At 43.7% G+C, this 22455-nt stretch overlaps 2 protein-coding genes across 3 annotated transcripts; one reads left to right on the top strand and one right to left on the bottom strand.

Annotated features, from left to right (window-relative positions):
- The first annotated feature begins 524 nt into the window (after positions 1-524).
- Positions 525-14558, top strand: ptpn21 (protein tyrosine phosphatase non-receptor type 21). 2 transcript variants are annotated; one of them, XM_076749359.1, is made up of 20 exons: positions 525-695; positions 1542-1841; positions 3301-3470; positions 3641-3738; positions 4672-4739; positions 4853-4923; positions 5199-5286; positions 5480-5568; positions 6129-6216; positions 6553-6632; positions 6743-6850; positions 7657-7717; positions 7825-7906; positions 8065-9593; positions 10094-10234; positions 11049-11267; positions 11544-11672; positions 11773-12007; positions 12240-12400; positions 12511-14558. In XM_076749359.1, exons 2-20 carry the CDS (start codon positions 1662-1664, stop codon positions 12637-12639), a joined length of 3726 nt encoding a protein of 1241 aa, XP_076605474.1. In that variant the 5' UTR covers positions 525-695; positions 1542-1661; the 3' UTR covers positions 12640-14558. The 2 variants fall into 2 exon arrangements, with proteins under 2 accessions (XP_076605474.1, XP_076605475.1); XM_076749360.1 differs by lacking the exon at positions 6743-6850.
- A 131-nt stretch (positions 14559-14689) lies between these two features.
- fam98b (family with sequence similarity 98 member B) lies at positions 14690-18059 on the bottom strand. The gene is made up of 8 exons (XM_076747901.1): positions 17851-18059; positions 17504-17652; positions 17280-17408; positions 17016-17191; positions 16583-16663; positions 16357-16473; positions 16018-16185; positions 14690-15922 (listed from the first exon to the last, which is right to left on the bottom strand). The coding sequence occupies exons 1-8, from the start codon at positions 17886-17888 to the stop codon at positions 15632-15634; spliced, it is 1149 nt and encodes a 382-aa protein (XP_076604016.1). The 5' UTR covers positions 17889-18059; the 3' UTR covers positions 14690-15631.
- Positions 18060-22455: the final 4396 nt, after the last annotated feature.

Raw genomic sequence — 22455 nt, 5'->3', positions numbered from 1 at the left:
AAGACCGTCTTACAAACTGCCAATTTCTCAGCCTGCAACCCGCAGGAAAACCAGCACGGCCATTATTACTACATTTGATGGTCGTGAACCATTTTGCAAACAATTAAGGGGGGGAACTCCATTGCACAATAATCTGTGTTTGCCAGTACAGCTGTCAGTCGATGTAAAAGGTAAACAGACAGGTCAGCGACCAGCAGTTCCAGGCAGCTGTCCCATTTCTGGCATTTTCACCGCTCGGCATTCCAGCTGTCTGATGTCATGGCTCTGTAAACCTCCATGTATTCCTCCGCCACGGAGGCACTACAATACATTTTGACGCGTCTACTCAAGACAGTACGATAAACCATATGTCTTGTAGAAAGTTATTCAGAGTCAGATAATGTTCCGGTGTTATTTGGCGAGTTATCGATCGCTGAACCTCTGTTGTTAGAGCTATAGATCCGCGGATGTAGACGGAATACGCTTGTTGCTCCACCAATCCCAGGAAGCGAAACACGCTTGGAACTTGAGTGAACTGTCGGACGAAGAGGCATGGAGTGCAACGTTAACTACTTTTGATCCATAAACAAACTACAGAGTAATGAGCACTCTCATTGCGATAAGAGTCTAAAAAGTAGTAATCCATTAACATTGATGGCGGAATCTCTCGGGAGCGAATCCTTGTTGGAGGACTAAACTGCATTTGGCGGCTAACGGTAACGTTAATGTTTTTGGCCAAAATATTTACCGGCGACGTCAGCTTCCCAAGGGTGTCGTCTATTTGCTGGAACATAAGTTAGCATGCAAGCGGTAAAGCTAATGTAATGCTAGTTGTACTTAGTTAACGATGTTAGTCGATGATATATGGAAGCTTTCAATGAAAATCGGCTAGTTAGTGTGAGAAATGTAAAACATTTGGAACAAACTTCTTCGAACTTTGTAGTGAAGTACGCTGTACGTTGTAAAGTAAATAATTTCTAATAAAATGGATGCATGGTTGAGGTGGAAAGTAACAGGGATTTTGCAGTGTTGTGTTCGTCAGTAGTAGCTTGCTGCGTGTTGAATCAGGTCCCTCTTGTCAGTGTTTGGATCAGGCTATGCACCGGAAGGGGCTTAACCTAACCACAATCTTGGGAAAAAGGCTAGCAAACCTTATTATAGACAACCTTAATAATACGGACCAGGTAGCCCACCACAAATTGCCATTTGCTTTTAATAGTTTTTGCAGTGTTTAAACCCATCAACTGTATGAGAGATGGTAACGTTAAGCTAATCCAAGTGGTAGCAAATCAGAGAGTTAGGTCGCTTAAAACAAAATGCTGTATTTAAGAGGATTACTTTCTTTAAGACTTGTGTTTGTCTAGTCTGGCGTCTGTTTCAGGGTGACAGACCGGGTGTCAAATCCTGTACCATATGCCAAAGTATGGTAACATAGTCCTTGGTGATGAGTATGACCACTTAAGTTGTGATTCACCCTGTTTTGCATCCCCTTTTCTAGCTAGTGCTTTGTGTATTGTAGTGTTTTGGAGATGTTCTGACATGTGTCTCCTCTGACTTCTCAGGTCTGTCTTTCTGATCATGAACCTCATGCCTCGGAGCATCCGCGCAGTTTTCTTGGGGTCAGCAAGGAGAATAATTTCTCTGGACTAAGTGAAGACCTCCCTCTCGAAGAAGTGTGAAACATGCCCTTGCCATTTGGCTTAAAACTCAAAAGGACTCGAAGGTATACTGTTTCAAGCAAGAGCTGTCTCGTCACTCGGATTCAGCTGCTCAATGGGGAGTTTGTTGAGTTCACACTTTCGGTGGAGAGCACTGGGCAGGAATGTTTGGAGGCAGTTGCTCAGAGACTCGAGTTAAGAGAGGTATGTACATGTTTTCACGCATTACAAGTACTGATTGTTCTTTTCTACAGACTTTTTTTGAGACTCGCCACCTCAGCAAGAAAATGTTGACGTTCAGGTTGTCACATTCTGTCTTGGAGCTGGTGAGCGGGACCACAGAAACTGAGATAACAGTTCGTCATTGTTTACTCATATTATATAGTGTCTCATAATCCTCATCCTGCTGATAACATAACTTAGGAACTCGTTGAATACCTACACTGCATTTACATGTCATTACATTTATATAACCAGCTCATCACTAGCAAACATACGGTGTATGCTTTTGAAATTTGAATTCAGACAGAAGTGTCAGCTCTCACATAGCATGGACTATATGGTCCAAGAAAAGCAGTTCTGAGTCAGGCCTGAATAATGCACCAAGCTTTTTTTCTGCATACGGTGTCTATAGTCACACAGTGCCACCACCTGTTAATCATGAACTGAAAGAGATGAAAGCCTGAGTGCTGCCCTTCCTCGTTGCACCTCATATCCACAGTAGATACTGCTGAATGTGCAGCCGATCTGGCGTGGGAACTTGCATTATGTGACAGTGTCTGTTATTTTGCTGCGTAATGTAGCAAGGCTTCATTTGTCAGTGGTCTGTAGTCGTGCTTCTGACAGGCCTCCACCCTCGTTTAGAGATTGTCTAGTATGCGGTTGCAAATGCCTGGGACAATTGTGCAATCATGTGGTTCTCTCAGTCTTCGATCGAATGGTTGTGCAGGCTCTTTCACTGTAATTGATTTAGAAAGTAGATTTGTTATCAACACTTGGACTGATGTTTGTTATCAGTCATCAGACAACCAGAGTTCAGTGTCACACTTCAGCCACTGCTAATGATTGTGCTGCATAGGTAAACAGTCCTGTGTTTAAAAATCTGTGTGAATGCAGCTTCTGCCTGATGTTGGTAAAATGTAATGAGGACATTTCCTCATGGTTGCTAATCAATATTATCTGCAGTAAAACAGTTATTTTGGCAAGTTATTTTCATGTAGTGTTTTGAGAGTGGCTGCAGATCAGCTCAACTGTCCTTCGTAAAGCAACGAGCCTACAGGGGTTACTTCACGTACCAGTGTTTATTGTCGGATGTTCAGACAGTCACAAGACCAAACAGGGGGAGCCAACAGCCTATAAATGTAGATAAAATTGCAGTGGTTGAATTTTCAGGTCTGCATATGTTTTGAATGTTCTGTAGATGATTAGGAGAAGACCTGCAGTTTTGTGCACTTAAAATAAGCGACTAAACAGGAGATATGTGTGATATTGTTCTCAATAATTAAATAATAGTGTTTAAAGTTTAATACTTCATGTGTGTCTTGATAAGTATGCATTCCTTGTAGTTTACTACAGTAGTAAAACCATTATATGTTGTCTCAGAATCCACGATACCACTGTTGTTTCAGGCATAATGTTTGTGCTTGCTGTCTTTGCTTGGCAGATAACATACTTCAGCCTGTGGTACTTCAACAAGCAGAACCAGCAGAGATGGATTGACTTGGAGAAGCCGCTGAAAAAGCAGCTGGACAAGTACGGGCTGGAGCCCACCGTTTACTTTGGAGTCGTGTTTTACATACCCAGTGTCACCCAACTGCAACAGGAGATCACAAGGTGATGTTCCTACAGTGACACTAGGTGTCTTGTCTGACCTCCTAACCTTATTAGCTTTGCAGCAGTTTATCTTCTGTATTTGAGAAGTTTTGCTTCTCAACCAAGAACACATTTGGTCAATGGCTGCTTGTGTATTCTCAGCTCTTGAGTAACCCTCTCTTTCTTGACAGATATCAGTATTATCTACAGCTGAAGAAGGATGTTCTGGAGGGCAGGATCTCATGTTCACTAGAACAAGCTATTCGTTTAGCTAGCCTGGCAGTGCAAGGTAATATGAATGTATAATATTTGCTGTGTAATAGGACCTTAAGCCTGATTTCTGAACAGGAAGTTTGTTCCTGTTCATTAAGATTTTTGCTAAAGTGGCTAGAAGCAGGGCTCGAGAAATGGGACTTAGTGTGCAATTTCAAGTATTCTTAACCACATTTTTTTTATTTCCACCTCGTGTCTTGTCGAGTGTCTGCTGCTCACAGTAGTTTGTCTGAAACCTCTGTTCAGCCACTCGCCCAAGGCTTTAGAAGAACAGTTTGTGAACTCCCCTTGCATGAGCTTTAGCCCTGACACGTCCTCCAACTTTTGCCCAGCCAGAAGAATCTCAAACACTGCTGGCAAAGTTATATCAGGCACTGCAACTTGCCGGCCTGGGTGTTAGCATAGCAGAGCCGCTGAGATCACTTACTGTTGCAGCCATGTTCAAATGACCAGTGTGCAATATGTGCCCTGGAGTAGCGCCAAAGGAAACTTCTTGCAAAAAACCCCTTTAAGATTTAGTCTTTGCCAAGTTGTCATGCAACCTTATGCTGTCAATAAAGTTGTTTAGTTCCTACTTTGTGTCCCTGGCGAGGATATTTTGGAGTGAAGGGCAGTTGCAGCTTCTGAGCAGTGCTGATGCTTGGGATACCCAGCATTGTTGTGAATGTTGCCAGCAGGCAGGCTGAAGCTGGTACCAGTTTTGGACTTCCACGTTGTCAGACGCTGAAGCAATTCCCTTTCATAACAAACGGGCCCCTCCTCTCCTAAAATTAGTCTTTCTTGTCATCAAACGCTGCAGCTTTCCAAAAGGCATGACACCATTCTGCAATTGTTGCGTGCCTATTTTGCCTCGTGTTAAATCCAGAAATGAGCATGCAATAGGGTTTTTTCAGAGATCATTGCTGTATTTACTCACTTATTATGTCTTTTTTTTTTCTTTGGTCCACAGCTGACTTTGGAGACTTCAATCGGTATGATTCCCAGGAGTTCCTCCAGAAGTTTGTGTTGTTCCCTATAGTAAGTGTTTAAGTTTTTACGTGTGAAATCAAAGTTGTTGCAGCTGTCTTGTGCTCATGTGTGTTTGACCCCAGCGTTGTGTCAATCCTGTGTCTGTCTGTCTGTCTTTGCAGGACTGGATCCAGGATGAGCGAGTGCTGGAAGAGGCCACTCAGAAAGTGGCTCTTCATTATCAGTCCTTCAGGTGAGCAGGTGTTCACAGCATCAGCCAGCCTGTTGTGTGTGTGGCCTGGTACCAGATCCTTTTTTAGCACTTTGTCTTAAACGATGGCTGCCTCTCATCACTCCATTTAGCCTGTTTCATTTTAAGTCACACTGGAAATTTTTCTTCACTGCTCAACCTGTTACCATGACACAGTGACTTGTTTGAATGACTGTACCATACATTTATGCACTGCTTTGCCTGGTTGTCTTCCTTTGTTGATGACGGTTTGGTGGGTTTTGATGTTTGTTTTTCAGGGGTTTATCAGCCCCAGAGGCAGAGATGTTGTACATGCAGGAGGTGGAGAAGATGGAAGGCTATGGCCAGGAAAGCTATCAAGCCAAGGTAAGTTTATGAGGTCCAACCTGTGGGCCTCAACAGTACTGAAGAAGCATGACATTGGCTTATATGTAAGCTGCATATTATCACTACTGCTGCACAGTGTGATCAGAGAACTATAAGAAAACACAAATAGTCTGAATTCTTCTACCTAAAAGTCTGTTCTGAATGTCTTTATCCTCTGCTTTCATCTGAACAGGACAGTACAGGCACAGATGTTAGCCTGGGATCCTGCCTCGAGGGCATCTTTGTCAAGCACAAAAATGGCAGACCGCTTCTCTTATTTAGGTAAGTCCAAAAACAAATTGGAGAATGTTTGTTCGGCTCTTACATCATTGCTTAAATGTCACGAAATAAGATCTACTTCTAAATATGAAACGCCAAATTAAAGCTCTCTCTGGAAACTTGTGACTCTGAGCAGTAATTATATTGAATCAGATGATTCTGTCGGCGTCGACTGAATTTTGGGGCACAGCTCACAGCTATTCTTAGGTGAAGGTTGCTTCCTGCTGCATCACTTAATGCTTTCTACACGTGAATGTGGCCCAAGAGGAAATGAGTGATTTAGATTGTGGCAGCTGATAAGAACTGTGGGACCATTGTCTGTCATTCAAGTGAGCACATGAACATTCTTGACCTTGGCTGAGTTGTATCTATCTACATACCATTATGGGTACTAGATACCTTTCTGATCGACTCCCACACGTGTGGTTTTTATTATTCATTGTTAAAGCAGCGCCACAGTCTCTTTAAAAGTGCAGCAAGATTTTGTGACCACCATGACTTCATGTGTTTTTTTTTTCCCTCCTCTTTCTCTCTCTGCCACTGTGCTTAAATTGGCTGTGTAGGTGGAATGAAATTAACAACATGAGTCACAACAGGTCCTTCTTTGCCCTGGAGCTAACCAACAGAGAGGAGAGTGTTCAGTTCCAGACTGTAAGTCTCTGCTGCCGTCGCACCTTCTCTTCTCTCACCGTCCCCTGGGACATTTCAGGCTCTGATTTGATTTAGCAAAATTGGCAATTCGCTGCGGAGCGTACCATCAGCTAGTCTCAACAATACACCTGTGTTTGTGTGTGGTTAGAGCTGTAGCCGAGGCTGCTTGGGTATGTTATGAATGTGTGGGTCATCAAGTCACATGCCATTAGCTGAAACTCAACGCAGAAGTATTTGAGGGCAAACACAGGAATGCTCTGAGATAACTGAACAAACACAACCTCTGTACTAATTGTTTCAACATCTAATGTTTTTTGTTTTTCCTTTTTTGCACAGGAAGACATGGAAACCTCCAAATATGTGTGCCGGATGTGTCTGGCCAGGCTCAAGTTTTATAAGATTAACAAGAGTAGCCTGTAAGTGTTTTTAACACGTCTAGCCGAGTTCCTGTCTCTTTGTTCTTTGTCGTCTCGTGCATGTGTCTCCTCTTTGGTGTAGCCTCACTTCTACCCTCCTCTCTCTTCAGAGAGGAGTGTGACCCCCTGCCTTCTGAGGGCTCCCAGAAGTCCCTTCTCACTCTATCCTTTCCTCGCTTTCCAATGCTCTCTCGTCCCTCTCTGCCTTCTAATAAGGGGTGAGCAACACTGTCAGCCACCACCTACAGTATGCCTATTAAGCAGGTGCCAGTGCACATCCCCTTCTGGTTACCCTAGCCCATCAGTGCCACAGCCAACAGGCTGTCTGTATCTGAAAATGGCTTTGGGTTGTCAAGCATGTAATGATTGTTCATACAGGAATAAGAAATTTATTATAGTTGATCTATTATTTGTTATTTTTTGTGGTCGTGTACGTTCGACCAGCAGTTTTGACTTAAAGGTCATTTTATACTTTTGAATTACAATCTGTGATTCAGTATGTGTTAGAGTCCTGTAATTCATTCAGTATCTGTCTTTAATCTTGGTCTTAGTCAGCCTTTCACTTGGCCTAGATATCAAACTTCAGGGCTTGTAGAGTGCTGACTGAAGTGTGTCAATAGAATCAAGTATTGAAAGTTAGCACTGACTGTTTTTTCAGATTCGTGTTCACTTTGTATTTTTTCTTTGTGCAAATAGCTCAAATTTTCAAAGTTTTGACTGTATTTTATTCAGGCCAAGTCCTTATTTGGCTTCTTATTTGATATTTAACAGAGAAGTTTGCCATGTTTTGGTCAATACAGGTCAAACAAAATTCTTCTCCAGTACTGCAGCAAAAACTTTGCTTTGTGAACTTGAGCGAGTTGAGCAACATATGTTAAGTTTGATGGGTTGACCTGATCGACATTTCGCTGTATGTATGTGTTTTAAAAGTTAAATGGCAGAAGGACACAGTAAAGGTATCGGAAAAAATGTTATTAGTATTACATTGTCATCTTTTTGTGACCAACCCTTGTCTTCCCACCAGCCAAACCCAGCCCACAGTCGTCAACCCAGTCAGACGGAGATCCTCTACTAGAATATCTCTGGTAATGCTTGCATTGCACGACATGATGCATATTGAAATCATTATCAAGGAGTGTGCAACCGCACGGTTATATTGCTGTAACTGAATGCCTGTCTTGTTGATTGACAGCCAAAGCCTCAGGCCTACATGATGCCCCCTCCACAAATGCACTACAATGGACATTTCACAGAGCCTTACACCTCATCACAAGGTAACTCCTCTATAGAGAGTGGCTTGCAATTAGCAACCTGAAAATGAGTGCATGGGGTAACATTGAAAGTTATTACATGCTCATAAGTTTTTTGCACTGTGATTGGCTGCACCATCGTCAGCTAGATTTTAATGCAGCGCTGTTTTGCTCTCTCACAGACAACCTGTACATGAACAGTCAGAACGGTTATTACTACCACTCCCAGACCAGCCTGGACTGCTCTCCTCTGGAATACGGCAGCGGAGGGCGTTTACGTAACGGCAGCGTGTACAGCGCCCACAGCACCAGCTCGCTGACTAATCCCCAACACTACCTGCAGCCCTCACCCATGTCCTCCAACCCCTCTATCACTAGCGATATTACCAGGCCGGACTACGTCCCCTCGCATCGCCACAGCGCTCTCATCCCACCCTCCTACCGTGCCACTCCTGATTATGAGACAGTGATGCGTCAGAAGACCCGAGGAGCAGGAGGAGGGATGGTTTTGTCTCAAGAGCACCGGCAGAGCCACTCCATGAGGAACCTGAACATTGGAAACTCGTACGCCTACAGCAGACCAGACCCTCTAGTTTACAGCCAGCCAGAGATCAGAGGGGAGCATGGCGGAGCAGCCCAGCACCACCACTATCCCTTCCATCTGGGCTCCAGCTTCCACAGCCCCTCTCCATACCCCTACCCCACAGAGAGGAGGCCTGTAGTGGGAGCAGTCAGTGTCCCAGAGCTCACCAATGTCCAGTTACAGCAGGCACAGGAGTATCCAGCTCCTAACATCATGAGAACACATGTGTACAGACCGCCTCCACCCTACCCGTACGCCCATCCCCGGCCTGCCAACAGCACACCTGACCTGTCGCGTCACCTGTATGTTAGCAGTAGCAACCCGGACCTGATCATCACAAGGCGTGTACACCACTCAGTCCAGACTTTCCAGGAGGACAGCCTGCCTGTTGCCCACTCTTTACAGGAAGTGTCAGAGCCTCTGTTCAGTGGACCCCCGCAAAGACACCCATACCACGCTCAGAAGCGTAACTCCATTGAGATTGCTGGATTAGCGCACAGTCTCGAGGGGATGAGGGTCAAAGAGCGGGCCATGTCTTCCTCAGCGGCTGAAACCGCCACGCCCCCTCCTGTCCTGCGTGGCGGCCGCTCTCAGGGCTCTCAGCTCAACGTGTTTCTGGAACGTACAAAGACGGAGGACAGGGGTGACATAAAGGAGGACGTACAGTATGGGCACAAAAAGTCCCTCTCGGATGCCACCATGCTGGTTCACAGCAGCGGTGAAGAAGAGGAGTTTGAGGACGACAGCGGACGTCACACTCCTCTTTCTCAGGATACGGTAGCAGCGATTGTTCCCGACCAGCCGCCACAGCAGCATCACAGCTTGACTTCTCTCTCCTCTCTGACGTCTCAGCAACAGACTCCCATGGAGCCGCCTCCAGCGTACCCCATAGGCTCCTCTCTCGACCCCTCTATTACCAGCTCCCTGACCTACAAGGTTCACCCCCTGATCCAGGAGAGCGAGCCTCTGTACCTGCTGTCAGATTTACGACAGCCCAGGATTATGCCGTCGGTCTCCGAGGGTGACCTGAGTGGCCAGGCCAAACAGAAGACTAAGAAAGACTTCAAGAAGAGGCCTGTGTCTGATGTGCCTCCTGGGAAGAAAACAGTTGAGGGCTTGCCCCCTGCGGTGAGTCTCCTGCTAAGCTTAGAGCCATCGTATTAATGTCTTACTTAATTCACAGCTAACATATCAAAACATTCAGTCACACTGCAGCGTTATCCTCCTTGTAGCTGCACTTTAATACTTCAGAGAACCAGTTCCAGGCGGTGAACAATCCCTCCCCCTGGTGTCTTCAGTTTTCTAAAATAATGGGTTGTTTACCTGTGGTTTTTTTTTTTTTTTTTCAACACACCTATGTCTCATACTGAGATCATGTGAGTGTGCACGTACAAAGTATTAGGGGTAGTTTCATTAGCCATCTTTGAATGACGCAAGCAGTCTTCACTTTGACACATGTTGAAAGAATGTAGCTGGACTACCCTGGAGAACCGGATAGGTGACATTCTCCCACAAAGCACCCAGCGAGGCTGCGCTGTCCCTCCCTCTTGTATACTTGCTTTCTGTCAGTGAGGCTCACCCACAGTCATCCTCACTTTTTCTCTGTCTCCACTCTGTTGTCTTACCAGGGCATGAAGAAAGGAGCGAGGTCAGAAGTGAAGAAGATGGGCCCTCTGAAGGTGGCCCATCTCAACGGCCTGTCCGTGTCCAGGCAGCCAATGCACAACGAGATCAAGGACGAGCCGGAGAGAGCCTCTAATGACGAGAAGGTAGGGCACTTCAGAGTTCGTGGTTGGCTTCTTGAAATGTGGATTCGTGAAGCAAAAACAAAGGTAACGCTTTGTTTAGGCCGTAGGTCTTTAAGAGACATGTGAGGGTTGCTACATGTGTATTGTTAATGACTTCCCATTTAGGAACCTTGTTATGGCCAGGAACAAGCTCATTAGCAGGAGCTGCTGGTCGTGTTGGTATTCAAAACCTCCCGGTAGGTGAGGCCTCTTTCTGAAGGATGCATGAAGGACACACAGCAGCCTTGTTCGTCGTGATGCATCATGATCGTGATCATGAGGAAATTTTAGGATTATATTGCGTGTCACGTTGGTGTTTTGGCAGTTGCAAAAGTACCGAAGCAAGAGAGCAAAAAAGCGGATTTGTTTTAAAGGAGGAGATCCATACAAACTGATTTTCACTACCAGATTTTATACTGTCATGCATCCAAAATCCTGCTGCAACACCAGTCAGCAGTTTACAGGAAAGGATGTCCTCTTATGGAATGCATAACTCCACCTCTTTCCACAGTAATAGAAAGTAAAAATACAGTAATAGAAAGTAAAGTACAAATGAGCTGCTAATTAGGTTTCAGTCTCTCTGCAGATTTGTCTTCTAATCCACTTTTCACAGGGATTTTTGATTTTTTGTCTCTTTGTGAATCTAATTCATTCATTTATATGTCATGCAAAGTATCACTGCTGATTAAATCTTGACCAGAGATCAGGAATTGATACTATACATCTCAAAGGCAAAGTCAAAATGAGGAAAACCTGTTCATGGGGGTGATGTTGTTTCCTTCTCTGTGTGTGTTAGTGTAAATTTCTAGAGCAGCATATGGAGCGGGGAGAGCTGTTAAAGGAGTACGAGAGTATCCCAAAGCGCCATCCGTCAGCGGAATATACCATCGCCCAGCTGCCGGAGAGCGGAGACAAAAACCGCTTCCAAGACGTCCTCCCCTATGACAGCACCCGCGTGGAGCTGGTTCCCACCAAAGAGAACAACACAGGATACATCAATGCATCACATATTAAAGTAAGTTGTGTAGAGATTAATGTTATCATCCAGACATCCAAATACTCCTGTCCGTTACATCTGCTCATGAGAAGCAGGCATGCTACTCGCACGGGGCTGTTTGGTGGTTTGTGGGAAGGTAATGACTGCTGCTCAGTCACATTCACTCCTCTGTCTCTGACACAATAGACTGTTCTGACGCAGAGTCATTTCCATTTTCTGCTGATCTGGCTCTCGGCTGTTAGAAGAATCACAGATGAGATCCTGTGACGGATAACTTGTGTCCTGTGTCCTTAGGTAACAGTGGGTGGACAGGAGTGGAGCTACATTGCCACGCAGGGTCCGCTGCCAAACACGTGTCAGGACTTCTGGCAGATGGTGTGGGAACAGGGTGTCTCCATCATTGCCATGGTCACTGCTGAGGAGGTGCGTCTGTTGAATATTTACGCCTCCGCTTTTTTTTTTTTTTTGAGTTCCTTGTCACTGCCCAGACTGACCCTTTTTGTGTGTCATCTGCTTCCTCCAGGAGAGCGGCCGAGAAAAGAGCTTCCGCTATTGGCCCCGACTTGGCTCGCGACACAACACGGTGACGTACGGCCGCTTCAAGATCACGACGCGGTTCCGCACAGAGTCCAGCTGCTACGCCACCACAGGGCTGAAGATCAAACACCTCCTGACGGGCCAGGAGAGGACTGTCTGGCACCTGCAGTACACAGACTGGCCTGACCACGGCTGTCCTGAGGACTTCAAAGGCTTCCTCAGTGAGTGGGACCAGTTAATCCTTTTGTGGTCATCATGCTTTTATGATCTACCCGAAAGAATAATCCATGTGGTGCGATGACACAAAATCAGTCTTGTAGGAAGTAAAGTAAAGACAGCTGGTGGAGATGAGCTCATAGAAGTCTGAAAAGGACACCAAAGTGTCAAAACTGCTGTATTCATTTCTCATGTGCCTTCAGATTCAAACCTAACGTGAGTGTTCTCGTCTTCCAGCTTACCTGGAGGAGGTCCAGTCTGTGAGGAGACACACAAACAGCATCAGTGACCCAAAGAACACCAACCTGCCTGTGGTGGTCCACTGCAGTGCTGGAGTGGGACGATCTGGAGTGGTCATCCTGTCTGAGATCATGATAGCCTGTCTAGAGCACAATGAGGTGAGCTCCTCGCTGTCCCAAAAGCAGAAAATACACTATAAAACCCGTGTAGTGCAGCGTACTTGTTCTTGGTCTGTGTCTGTCTCATACTAAAAGTCTGTCTCTTTCAGACGCTGGACATCCCAAAGGTCCTGCTGAAGGTTCGTGCTCAGAGAATGATGATGGTTCAGACCTTGGCTCAGTACACCTTCATCTACAGGGTCCTCATCCAGTACCTCCGCAACTCCAGGCTCATATAAGCACAGGTGTCTGTCCGGCCCGAGTCATCACAGATGACGGTGGGATGGAGCTCCGGGTTTATGCCAAACCGCACTGTGATGATGCAGCTTCAATGTAGCGGTCAGTGTTTGGCTGTATTAAATCAGACAGGGCTGAAGGAATTATATGTGGATAGAGAAGAAAGACGTGACACCACATGAAGGAGCACAGACATGTGACCTGCCTCCAAACAGTATTATGTTAGTTTTTACATACATTATCGCTTAATTAAACCCAGCACTTTCACAGTACTTAGCTGTACATAATGAACCAATGTTAAGCTGCATTTAAAAAAGAAGTCATTATTATAGATGTGCATCAAAAACAGCTGATGAAGGTCACTTTTGACATAGATATGTTTTGGGTTGCTGTTTGGTATCTGTTGGTTCTGATAATGAAGGACGTTTCTATACTAATGAAGACAGAGCGGGTGAAGCTCTGACTGTCTCATATGAAGGTTTGATGGTGGAGCTCAGAGCTCAGACGATTCAAACTGGTGGTACACCAGAGGTCACATGATGGCTTTGTTGCTGCGTTTAACTTAATAAGAATATACAGGGCTACGTTTAGCAGAGCGATGCTAATGTATAGCCTGTGATTTGACTGTGCTACTTGCTTGCTACGGGCAGATTTCATGTTGAAAAAGCCCCAGTACCCACCAAACAACAAAGCTAAAACACAAATGTACATATTCTCTCAGTGCACAAGGGGGGTTGTCCTTGCAGAGAGGGGTGGGAGATGGTGGGTCGGTCTTTGTAAAACACTGGATTAACGGGAAGCAGAAATGCATCGCGCAGCTGATTAGTGAAGTAAAAGATTGACTGAGCAGGTTTTTGGGTTGAGAGTAAAACTGGACAATTCATTTTATACTCTTTGTTTTCATCCCTTTTTTTTTTTAAATCATGAAAACTCTTGAGTGCTGAACCTTTAAATATTCTGTCAAGACAAAGTGCCTAAATGTCTACATTGTAAAGTTGAAAGCTGTGTTATCTTTTTGGACAATATGAAGGAAAGTTTTCTCATTCAGTGTCATTTATTGCTTGTTTGATTGCAGTGATGTGTGTTTATTCATGCCAATCGATGCCGAGAAACAATGAAATTAAACATAATGAATTCGCCTTAGATCCCGTAAATTATGACCGTGTTCAGATGTAACTCACCGCGCAGTGCAGCTGGCTGTGGTGGTCAGTGTTAGTGTGAGGCTCTAGTTAACAATATTCCACCTGCCACGTGTGTTTTCACTCCGGTGAGACATGCTGCTCTGCAGAGCCGCTGTTACAAATGGCCTCCTGACTCTTAATGAGCACATCTGACCAGCACGTGTCCACTTCCTGCCGCAGCTTTAGAATGACGAACTTCACCTGTACAGAAACGATGCTTACAGGCATCACAAAGTTTACATAAAGTATCTTTTAACCAACATTCATTTGGAATATTTTGCCTGTATTATCAATTCAAGGTGCCAACTTAAGTTGCAAATGGCCAAAGTGAAGTGACTGTTAATCCCTCATTTGTCTTACCCTCATGTTTTTGTTGTTAGTACAGACACACGGGCAGCGATCTTACTTAACTGGAGAAAAATCCGTCTCAGCAGACGCTGAGGTGTATTTTAACTGGATCTTTTTAAGGCCTGTGTAAATTTGCTTTGTGTTTTTTGGTTTTAAGATACTGATCGAGTCTTAGCGTGGACACTGAAAAGTGAGTTTTGTGGCCACGGTGCACGTGTTTTGTCCATGTACAGGTATGTTGTTTATAATGTACACAATGTAAAATTCTGCTTTTATGAATATTGGTTATTGTACAAACTATGTATAAACTGTATCTATTGAACAGAAAATGGTATGCCATTGGAAAAAAAAACAAGTGTAGAAAGTCTTTTCAGCCAAGAATAAATATTTGGAAATAAACTGTTTCTCCTTCATGTCACCATCTTGCCACCTTGTGGTAGGAATTAGTCAGTGGCTCTCTCCATCTCTGGTTGCACTATTTCTGTATCTGTTAATTACATCAACATAAGAGGGAGCTTACATTATTGGAAGAGATCTTTATTAAATAAATTGAGGTGAAAACAGATCACAGTCATGATAGCTGGTACAGAATCTTCATGGAAATGTGGTGAGAGATATTTATCAGTCCGAAATGTAAATATGGATTTAAAAACAGTCTCTTGAGGACACTTTTTTTGTCCTCAGCCTGTTTCCTAACAGGTAGCAGTGGTTTCAGTCATCAGGGTGCGCACTGACAACTCTGCAAGGCGAGATCACTTCTCGCCATTTGCCTTTTAAGTTTTACAAACATCATCGTCTTCGACATCCTCCACTCAATCCTTCAAACAGTTCAATTACATGAGCTTAAAAAGCAAAATGTTCAGTGTAAAGAATTCGTATTTCATGCTGAGTAAAACGGATGTAGTGTCTTTGTCCCTCTGAGTCCACTCAGTGGTGCCTGAACTTTGGCAAAAATGCAACCCGTGCCCAGTTCCACACTACAGACTATTTATTTTAGTGTAACAGAAATCTGCTGACTTGAAAGATTAAAATGTTTTTGGTTTCTCGTGATGTTCCTGTTTTCCAGGAGCTGCTACTCCATTTCCACTGTGCATTTCATGGTGGGAGAAAAGGGCCCAACAGTGCTCTCAAAAATCAATTTTTTTTTTTTTTGGTCAAACCTCCTTAGAATTATTATGCAGTCTGGATTTGGGACAGAGTTGCAGATTTATGGCTCAGTGCACATGTTGCAGCATTTGTTTTGTGTTAAAAAAGGTTCTTGTACAGTAACACTGGTGTTTCCACTTCAAAAACACTCATGAGAATATTAAAAAAGCAAAAGGAAAAAAACTAATAAAAGTGAAAATCGGAGCATTATGAATCATCTAAAAGAGGAAGAAGTTTCACTGGAAGTTCAGTTTTCCTCCTCCACCGAAAAACAGAACTGACTTCACGCGAGACGCTAAAAGGGGAAACAGAAGAGAAATTAATACTGGTACCGTCCTCTCTTTCCTCCGTGTCCACCATGTCCTCCATAGCTACCATGTCCACCATGTCCTCCTTGGTTCCATCCACCTCCTTTCCAACCTCCACCACCTCCTCCTCCTCCTCCTCTTCCTCCCCCCCATCCACCTCCTCCTCTTCCACCACCACCACGGCCTCCCCAGCCGCCACCTCCTCCACCGTCTTGTCTTTTTTGCCATGGTGGCATCTCAGGAGGTGGTGCTTCAATCTCCGAGGGACGTCCTCCTCTGTCCGGGACTCTCCCCATCAGGATCTGTGGATAAGCGAGAAGAGCAGACACACAGTTGTGTCAGACGAAAACATCAGATTTAAAGCGTAAATTGGGAAAGCGGAAGCGTTCTTCTGCACCTTGTTGACAGCACAGGTCGTCTTCTCCCTGCTGGAGCCGCTGCTGGTCTTCACCACGTTGCAGATGTCTTCTCTGGCAGCCAGCAGCTCGGCCATGTCCACTGTGGACTGTGGCCTCAGAGAGTGTCTCTTAGGCTGGTAGGCCCTCGCCATGCTGTCCACCTTCACCTAACAAACCACAGGCACACATTAGAGAGACAGAGCGCTGTTCACCGGAAAAAGATCATTCCCAGCGAAATCTGAAATGTCGGAATCTGATTTTCACCCGTTTCGATTCCCCTGGACAGGAGAAAGACAGCAGAGTATAAAACACTTTGATGTGTTATTATCTGAACGTGCCTTGGCTCTGTCTGACCAGCCAAAAGACTGAACGGTGACGTCGAGCCGTTTGATCAGCATCCTGCGCCGACACTCGTACTCCGACGACAGGACCGCGTTGATGCTGCGCAACTTCTCCTGCAGAGAGGAAACAAGCCAAAGTGAGCTAACATTTAAGTCACACCCAGCAACTAATATACAGATACAACAGTTAAGAAGACACAGTCTAAATTTCAGATCTACTCACCCACTGTTCACTGCATAGAGGTTTCTTTAGCACCGGGTTTCCAATGGAGCCGTTTGGAAGCTCTTTAAGCACTTTATCAACCTGCAGTGACACACATGGTTTAAAGCATTAGCACGATACAAAACAAATCTTTTTCATTTCAATGGTAGAGATCATTGCAGACAGGACACACACGGACCCAGTTAACATTTAACGCTCTAAACATTGTTACTAAATTTTTAAAATCAACATGAAACCAAACAGGAAGTGAATGCAAGGGGCAAGCGTAAAACATCTTTTGTCGGCACGCACAGCTACAACACATACTTTTTATTGGGTTTGAGTCATAGATATAAAACAAAAAGACTCTTAATGAAGATGCATCTTTTTATACTCTCAAATTCCAACAGGTTAATTTTGATGAATGTTCATAAGCAGCATTAAAGAGTCCCACCTTGTCTTGGACTTGAGAGAACACTCCTGCTGCGTCCTGTCCTCTGGGCTCCGGTAGGTTCAGTGTTTCAGAGATCGCCCGGAGCTCCTGACACGCTGGACTCTCTTCAGTTTGTTCATCAGGGACTCCTCTGCTCCTCACAATCTGAGCTGCCTGGAGCTCAGAGCTCAGAAACACTTGATAGGAGACACAAAGATCAAAAGTTACTCACTGACCACACAGGGAGCTCAGAGCACACTGATCGAAGTACCAGTGATTACATACAGACAAACTTGAGATGGTCTTTTGCATTTGGCACACTGCCCTTGAGGATCCTTGAAACGACGTCTTTGTAAGGACAGTGCAACTCCTTCAGCAAACCACTCATCTCCACCTGAAGGCTGTCCATATCGTCTGGGGGGAGGACAGGCAGAGGACAGGTTGAGAGAAAATGAGACATCAGGGACAGTTTGGGGCGTCAAAATCAGGTGTGAATGGATGTGGCTCACCTGGACCGGAAGTAATGCTCTCCTCCAGATCACACAGCGGCTTTAACCTGGATGCCAGCCACCTACAGAGCTCCACAAACTTAGCCGAGGACAGGCCTCCTTCTGCGGCTGTGAGCAGCGCCTTCTCCTCCAGCAGAGGGCCGTCATAGCTACGGACCAGTGCCGTAGTGAGAGAGGAGTCAAATTAGCATAAAACACCCAGATATTATACGAAGGTATTGTTCCCACCAGCTACTTTACACCCAGCTACTGAAGCCACTCAGTGGCTTTCAAACACGCAGGCTTAAGCATGACAGTGACTGTGACGTTAGACGTAATGCTAACATGCTAACAGTAAATTAGCTTACCCAAGCTGCTCTAACGAGTCCAAAATGTCACACTCCATGGCCGAATCCGCGAGGTTTGTACATGTGTTTGTCTACTTAAAACATGACGACGTTAAGGCTACAACAACGTCAACATCTACAGTTTGTGTACCCATTCATTTCTGCGGCGCTAACATGCCTGGCAGCTGCAGTGCCTCCTTGCTGTTCCGATTGCGTACGAGAGCCGGAGTGAAACGTTCGACAATGAATATGTGGTTCCGCTGCGATGGTTCCGCTCCAGTACTGCATGTGTAAATAAGTAGATATACCACAATAGAAAACTGCAACTTCAAAGTCAGAATTCGACCCAAATTTTTTAAATAAAATGTGTTTAATTTTTTAAAAGTAAAAGCATTCACTGTTAAGAATGACGTTGATAAGGAAAATTGTTCAAATTCGTAAAAGGAAATGATGAGCTTATCTCCAATTTGTGAGTTGCTTGCTTTAAAAGCAGTTGAAGGACAGTTCTTTACGGCTGAGAAAAATAATTTTGTCTGAATTTGTTGATAAGTTAAAACAAGGCTTTAATGCTCCTAAAAGCTTATTTTTACCAGACGTTACTGTATTTTATGATCCCTCATCACACTGACTGTAAAATATTAATCTGGAAAAGTAACTAGTACAGTTATCAGGTAATTGTAGTGGAGTTAAAAAAAACAAAAAAACAAAACATTATCACTCTGTTAAATGTAGTAGAGTAAAAGCAAGTCAGAGGAAATGGAAATACATAAAATAGTGCCTAAAATGATCAAAATTAAAATCAAGTACTTTAGTAAATGTACTTAATTACTTCTTTCCAATTCAGTTGTTGTAAATGCTTGTTTTAGGTTTCATTCAAGGTTCACTACTGATCACATAATCGACTGTATCTGAGTCAAAAGTAGTTTCTCTGTGTAACTTCTATCAATATAAACCCTCATCTCCTTATACATAAGAACCAGTGGTGGACTGTAACAAAGTACATTTACTCATGCACTGGAATCAAGTACAAATTTGAGGTACTAGTACTTTCCTTCAGTACACTCTCCACTACATCTCAGGAGCGAATGTTTCTTATAAACTGAAGGATTAATTGTCCCTTGCGGCTTAAGATAAACTATTTCAACCCTCTTGGATTATCTGGAAAACTCATCATCACGGAGCAGAAAACGGTTTGTTTTTCTGAGCTCAGGAGAAGTTGACTTTTTACAGATACACAGTTCTCACAGGGCGCCACGATAAACCTGATGATTTTATAGAATATGATGCATTACTGTAGATTAACATTCACAAGAATGCAGCAGTATTGTATATAATAATAAAACACTGACAGAAACTTTTTACTGCACAATGAGTAGTTTCGCTTTTGATAAGTCCATTTTGCTGATAATACCTACTTTTATTTCAGTGAGGTTTTGAATGCAGGAGTATTTTCACAGCTTCCATGACTGATAATCGTAACAGTGTCTTGTCACCACCTTGAAGCATTTGGGGTAGAAGCTGGAACTGAAGAGCGTTTAATTAAAACACAAACATTAATGTGTCAGAACTGTTGCAGATTCATTCTATGTTGGCCAACAAATCATTTCAGCTCTACTTTGATATAAATGGTCGAAGTTGTGTGCTGGAGATCTCAGTCCCGACAGCTGAACTTCACGTGTTTAGAAAAGAGGCAGAAGGTTATTTAAACCTTCTTCTAATCACGCTGGACTCGTCTCATTCCTGTTTGCTGTCTGCAGACCTTCTCGCTTCCGGTCCGGTTTTCAACATGCCACAAGCACTGGTGAAAAGAAATACAAGGAAGCCTGCACGGCAAAAGATTAAAACTCACCATTTTATTATGATAATGTTATTTGATATGTCAAATTACAAGTGTATGATGTAACATAAAAACAGTTACAAACATATGTATGCATATTTACATTATATATTTATGAAAAGTAACGAGCTACATCTGTATAAAGAAAATACAACTATGACATGAGTTATTGGGACTATAAATTTTACATCATATACTTGGTATTCTCGAACCATGATAAGAAATACCTAGACGTGTAGAAACCAATAGAACCAGAACGAGAGATGTTAAATTATAAAATGGAAACTAGGATGGACGTGAGGCACTTTTTTGAGGTTGTCAGGATGTGAAAAAGCGATGGCACTAAGAAACTTCAAGAAAACCAAAAGGATGCACAGGAAAGAAATATGCACAAAGAGAGAGAGAGAGAGAGAGAGAGAGAAAGAAAAAGAAAGAAAACAGGCAGTGTTTACAGAATAGTTAAGAGTAGTACCATTTATACTGCAAGTTTCAAAACACAAATGTCTTCCACTATTTAGAACTAATCACATAAATGTTACATCAAGCGCTGTAAGATGAAAAAAAGCTTACATATAGTATCATCAGTGCACCAAAGCATTGGAGAATTGAAACATAACCACTCAACTGCTGTGAAAAGTAACCTTCTTAAAACAATACACTGAAGAGAAACAGGTTTATATAGCTTTTTTCTTTTTTAATCTACACAATGTCAAGAATGTACACTTGTATGCATTCCCAAAGATATGCACAATTTCCAAGATTGAAAGAGGATAAAAGACTAGCAGCAAAGTGGTTAAAACTGAAGTCTTATATAATGCAGGTCAAAAAAATATATATATTAAAGCAGACAGACACATGTTGCATATATAATACAGTACATGACAGGAAGTTGCACTGTGCTGGTTAATGCAGAATGAGAAGTGTTATTTCAGCATTCTCTACACTTTGTATAAATGCACGTCCTACATTTTGCTTCTCAGCCAGCAAGTTTTAATCAGGTTCATCAAACCTTGGTTCAGCTTGCAATAATGCAGGGCAATCCAATTCCAATGGGAGAATATGACAACCAACCAAACATTTGGTTACACACCAACCCCGCACGCACGCACGCACACACACACACCGCCAGCCCGCCGGAAACTAACGCACACACGCGGCTCACGCACTGGTGGGCGCACAAGAACGCACGTATATAGTAACACTCGCGCACCCACACACACACGCACAAGTGTCCACTTCATCACACACGCAGCATCAAACATTTAAAAACTCACCGTCATGGTTATATGCTGTTGGAGAATTAGGGTTTAACAGTCGTTCATAGCTGATTTTCTCTGTCAAAACAATAAAATTAGTGATTGTATCTAGCAGCTTTATACGTATGTATGTATATATATATTCATATATATCAAACTTTTGAAACAAGTGGACTGCCACTACTGTACCGTGTTAGCACTATCCTTCTTTCTACCGTACAAAACTAGAGAGAAACTCTATTAGAAGCTCAATAGTCATTTCCATCACAAACGCCCTCTACTTTTCAATGTGAAATAATACTAAAAGGTGACCTATGTACATAATGCTGTCAATTGAAGCTACAGTATATGCTGACAGCAACGATAAATACAGCTCCGTCTTCAAAATTTCAAAGACAGAAAAAGCTGGGATTATTATCAGAACTTAAATATAGTGTTAAGTATTTACAGGTGTTTGGAGTTTGGTACCAGGGGTTGCTCGTCTACCTATATAGAGTTAAAGTGTCCTGTCCCGTCACTGACTCAGTCTGCAGAGAGGTCAATGTGTTTCCCACGTTAGAAAGTTTGCATAGAAAGTAAAGGGAGCGTTGGTCGGGGTGGAATTAGGAAAATTAAACGTTTCTCCTGTCGAGACCGAGGCGCCACTACGTCGTTTTTAACCAGGAGTGACAGGAGCTGAGGCGAGGTGCACGTCTGTCAGCAACAGCCCAACAGCTGCACCGAGTCGAACTTTAAACGTGCCTCAGAGTCAGGGATGATTTCAGTTATTGCAGCCAGACGTCCAAACTGAACTGTTATCACTGCTGGGAGTTTGTTCTGGTCTAAGTGTTGTTCTTCTGGGTGGGAGATGGGGTTCAAACACAGCTGGACTCTGGCGTGCAGTCTGCCGAGCCCCCGTTTCCCAAAGGATCTTAAAGGAGTAGTTGAGTTAATCTGAGATAGTTGAGAAGATGGATACCACTGTCAAATCTGGTAAATGTTAAGGGAGAGCCAGCGGCTGGTTAGCTTAGCATAGCTGTAGGAGGGAAACAGGGGGAAACAGCTAGCCTGACTACGTCTAAGAGGTAACAAAATCCACCGACCACCACAGCTAAAGCTCACTAAATAACATGTTACATCATTTTTGTTTCATCTGTACAAAAACCAACACAGAGGTAGGTACGAATCAAACAAATGAGACGTAACACACTAATTAGTGACCTTTAAAGGTGCAGGCAGACAGATTTTGTTACATTTGGACAGAGCCAAGCGAGACGTTTCCCCACATATCCACTTTTTAAGCTATGCTAAGCTCAGCGGCTGCTAGCTCCAGCTTAATACCGAACAGGAAGCTAAGGCAGCGGTCTTGATCTTCTCATCTAACTTTGGGAAAGAAAGCAAATTAGTAAACGACTCCCTCAGCAGTCTGCTCGCCTCTTTGTTCACTGGAGCCAACAGACGAAGATACTTTGGGAAACAGGAGGCCGGTTCGTGCCGTTACAAGTCAAAGCCTTCATCACATAGCCAGTGGCGACGTTACATGACATCAAATCA

Source organism: Chaetodon auriga, chromosome 14 (assembly GCF_051107435.1).
Source record: "Chaetodon auriga isolate fChaAug3 chromosome 14, fChaAug3.hap1, whole genome shotgun sequence".
NCBI classification, from domain to species: Eukaryota; Metazoa; Chordata; class Actinopteri; order Chaetodontiformes; family Chaetodontidae; genus Chaetodon; species Chaetodon auriga.
This window is presented reverse-complemented; position numbering and strand designations above follow the sequence as displayed.

Excerpts from the sequence above, each read along its gene's own strand:
- ptpn21 (XM_076749359.1), top strand. The coding sequence starts at position 1,662 with ATGCCCTTGCCATTTGGCTTAAAACTCAAAAGGACTCGAAGGTATACT. Across the intron at positions 5,287-5,479 it reads AGGAAAGCTATCAAGCCAAG|GACAGTACAGGCACAGATGT; the intron begins GTAAGTTTATGA and ends TCATCTGAACAG. Across the intron at positions 11,673-11,772 it reads CCATGGTCACTGCTGAGGAG|GAGAGCGGCCGAGAAAAGAG; the intron begins GTGCGTCTGTTG and ends TGCTTCCTCCAG.
- fam98b (XM_076747901.1), bottom strand. The coding sequence starts at position 17,888 with ATGGAGTGTGACATTTTGGACTCGTTAGAGCAGCTTGG. Across the intron at positions 16,474-16,582 it reads CTCTATGCAGTGAACAGTGG|GAGAAGTTGCGCAGCATCAA; the intron begins GTGAGTAGATCT and ends TCCTCTCTGCAG. Across the intron at positions 15,923-16,017 it reads CGACCTGTGCTGTCAACAAG|ATCCTGATGGGGAGAGTCCC; the intron begins GTGCAGAAGAAC and ends GCTTATCCACAG.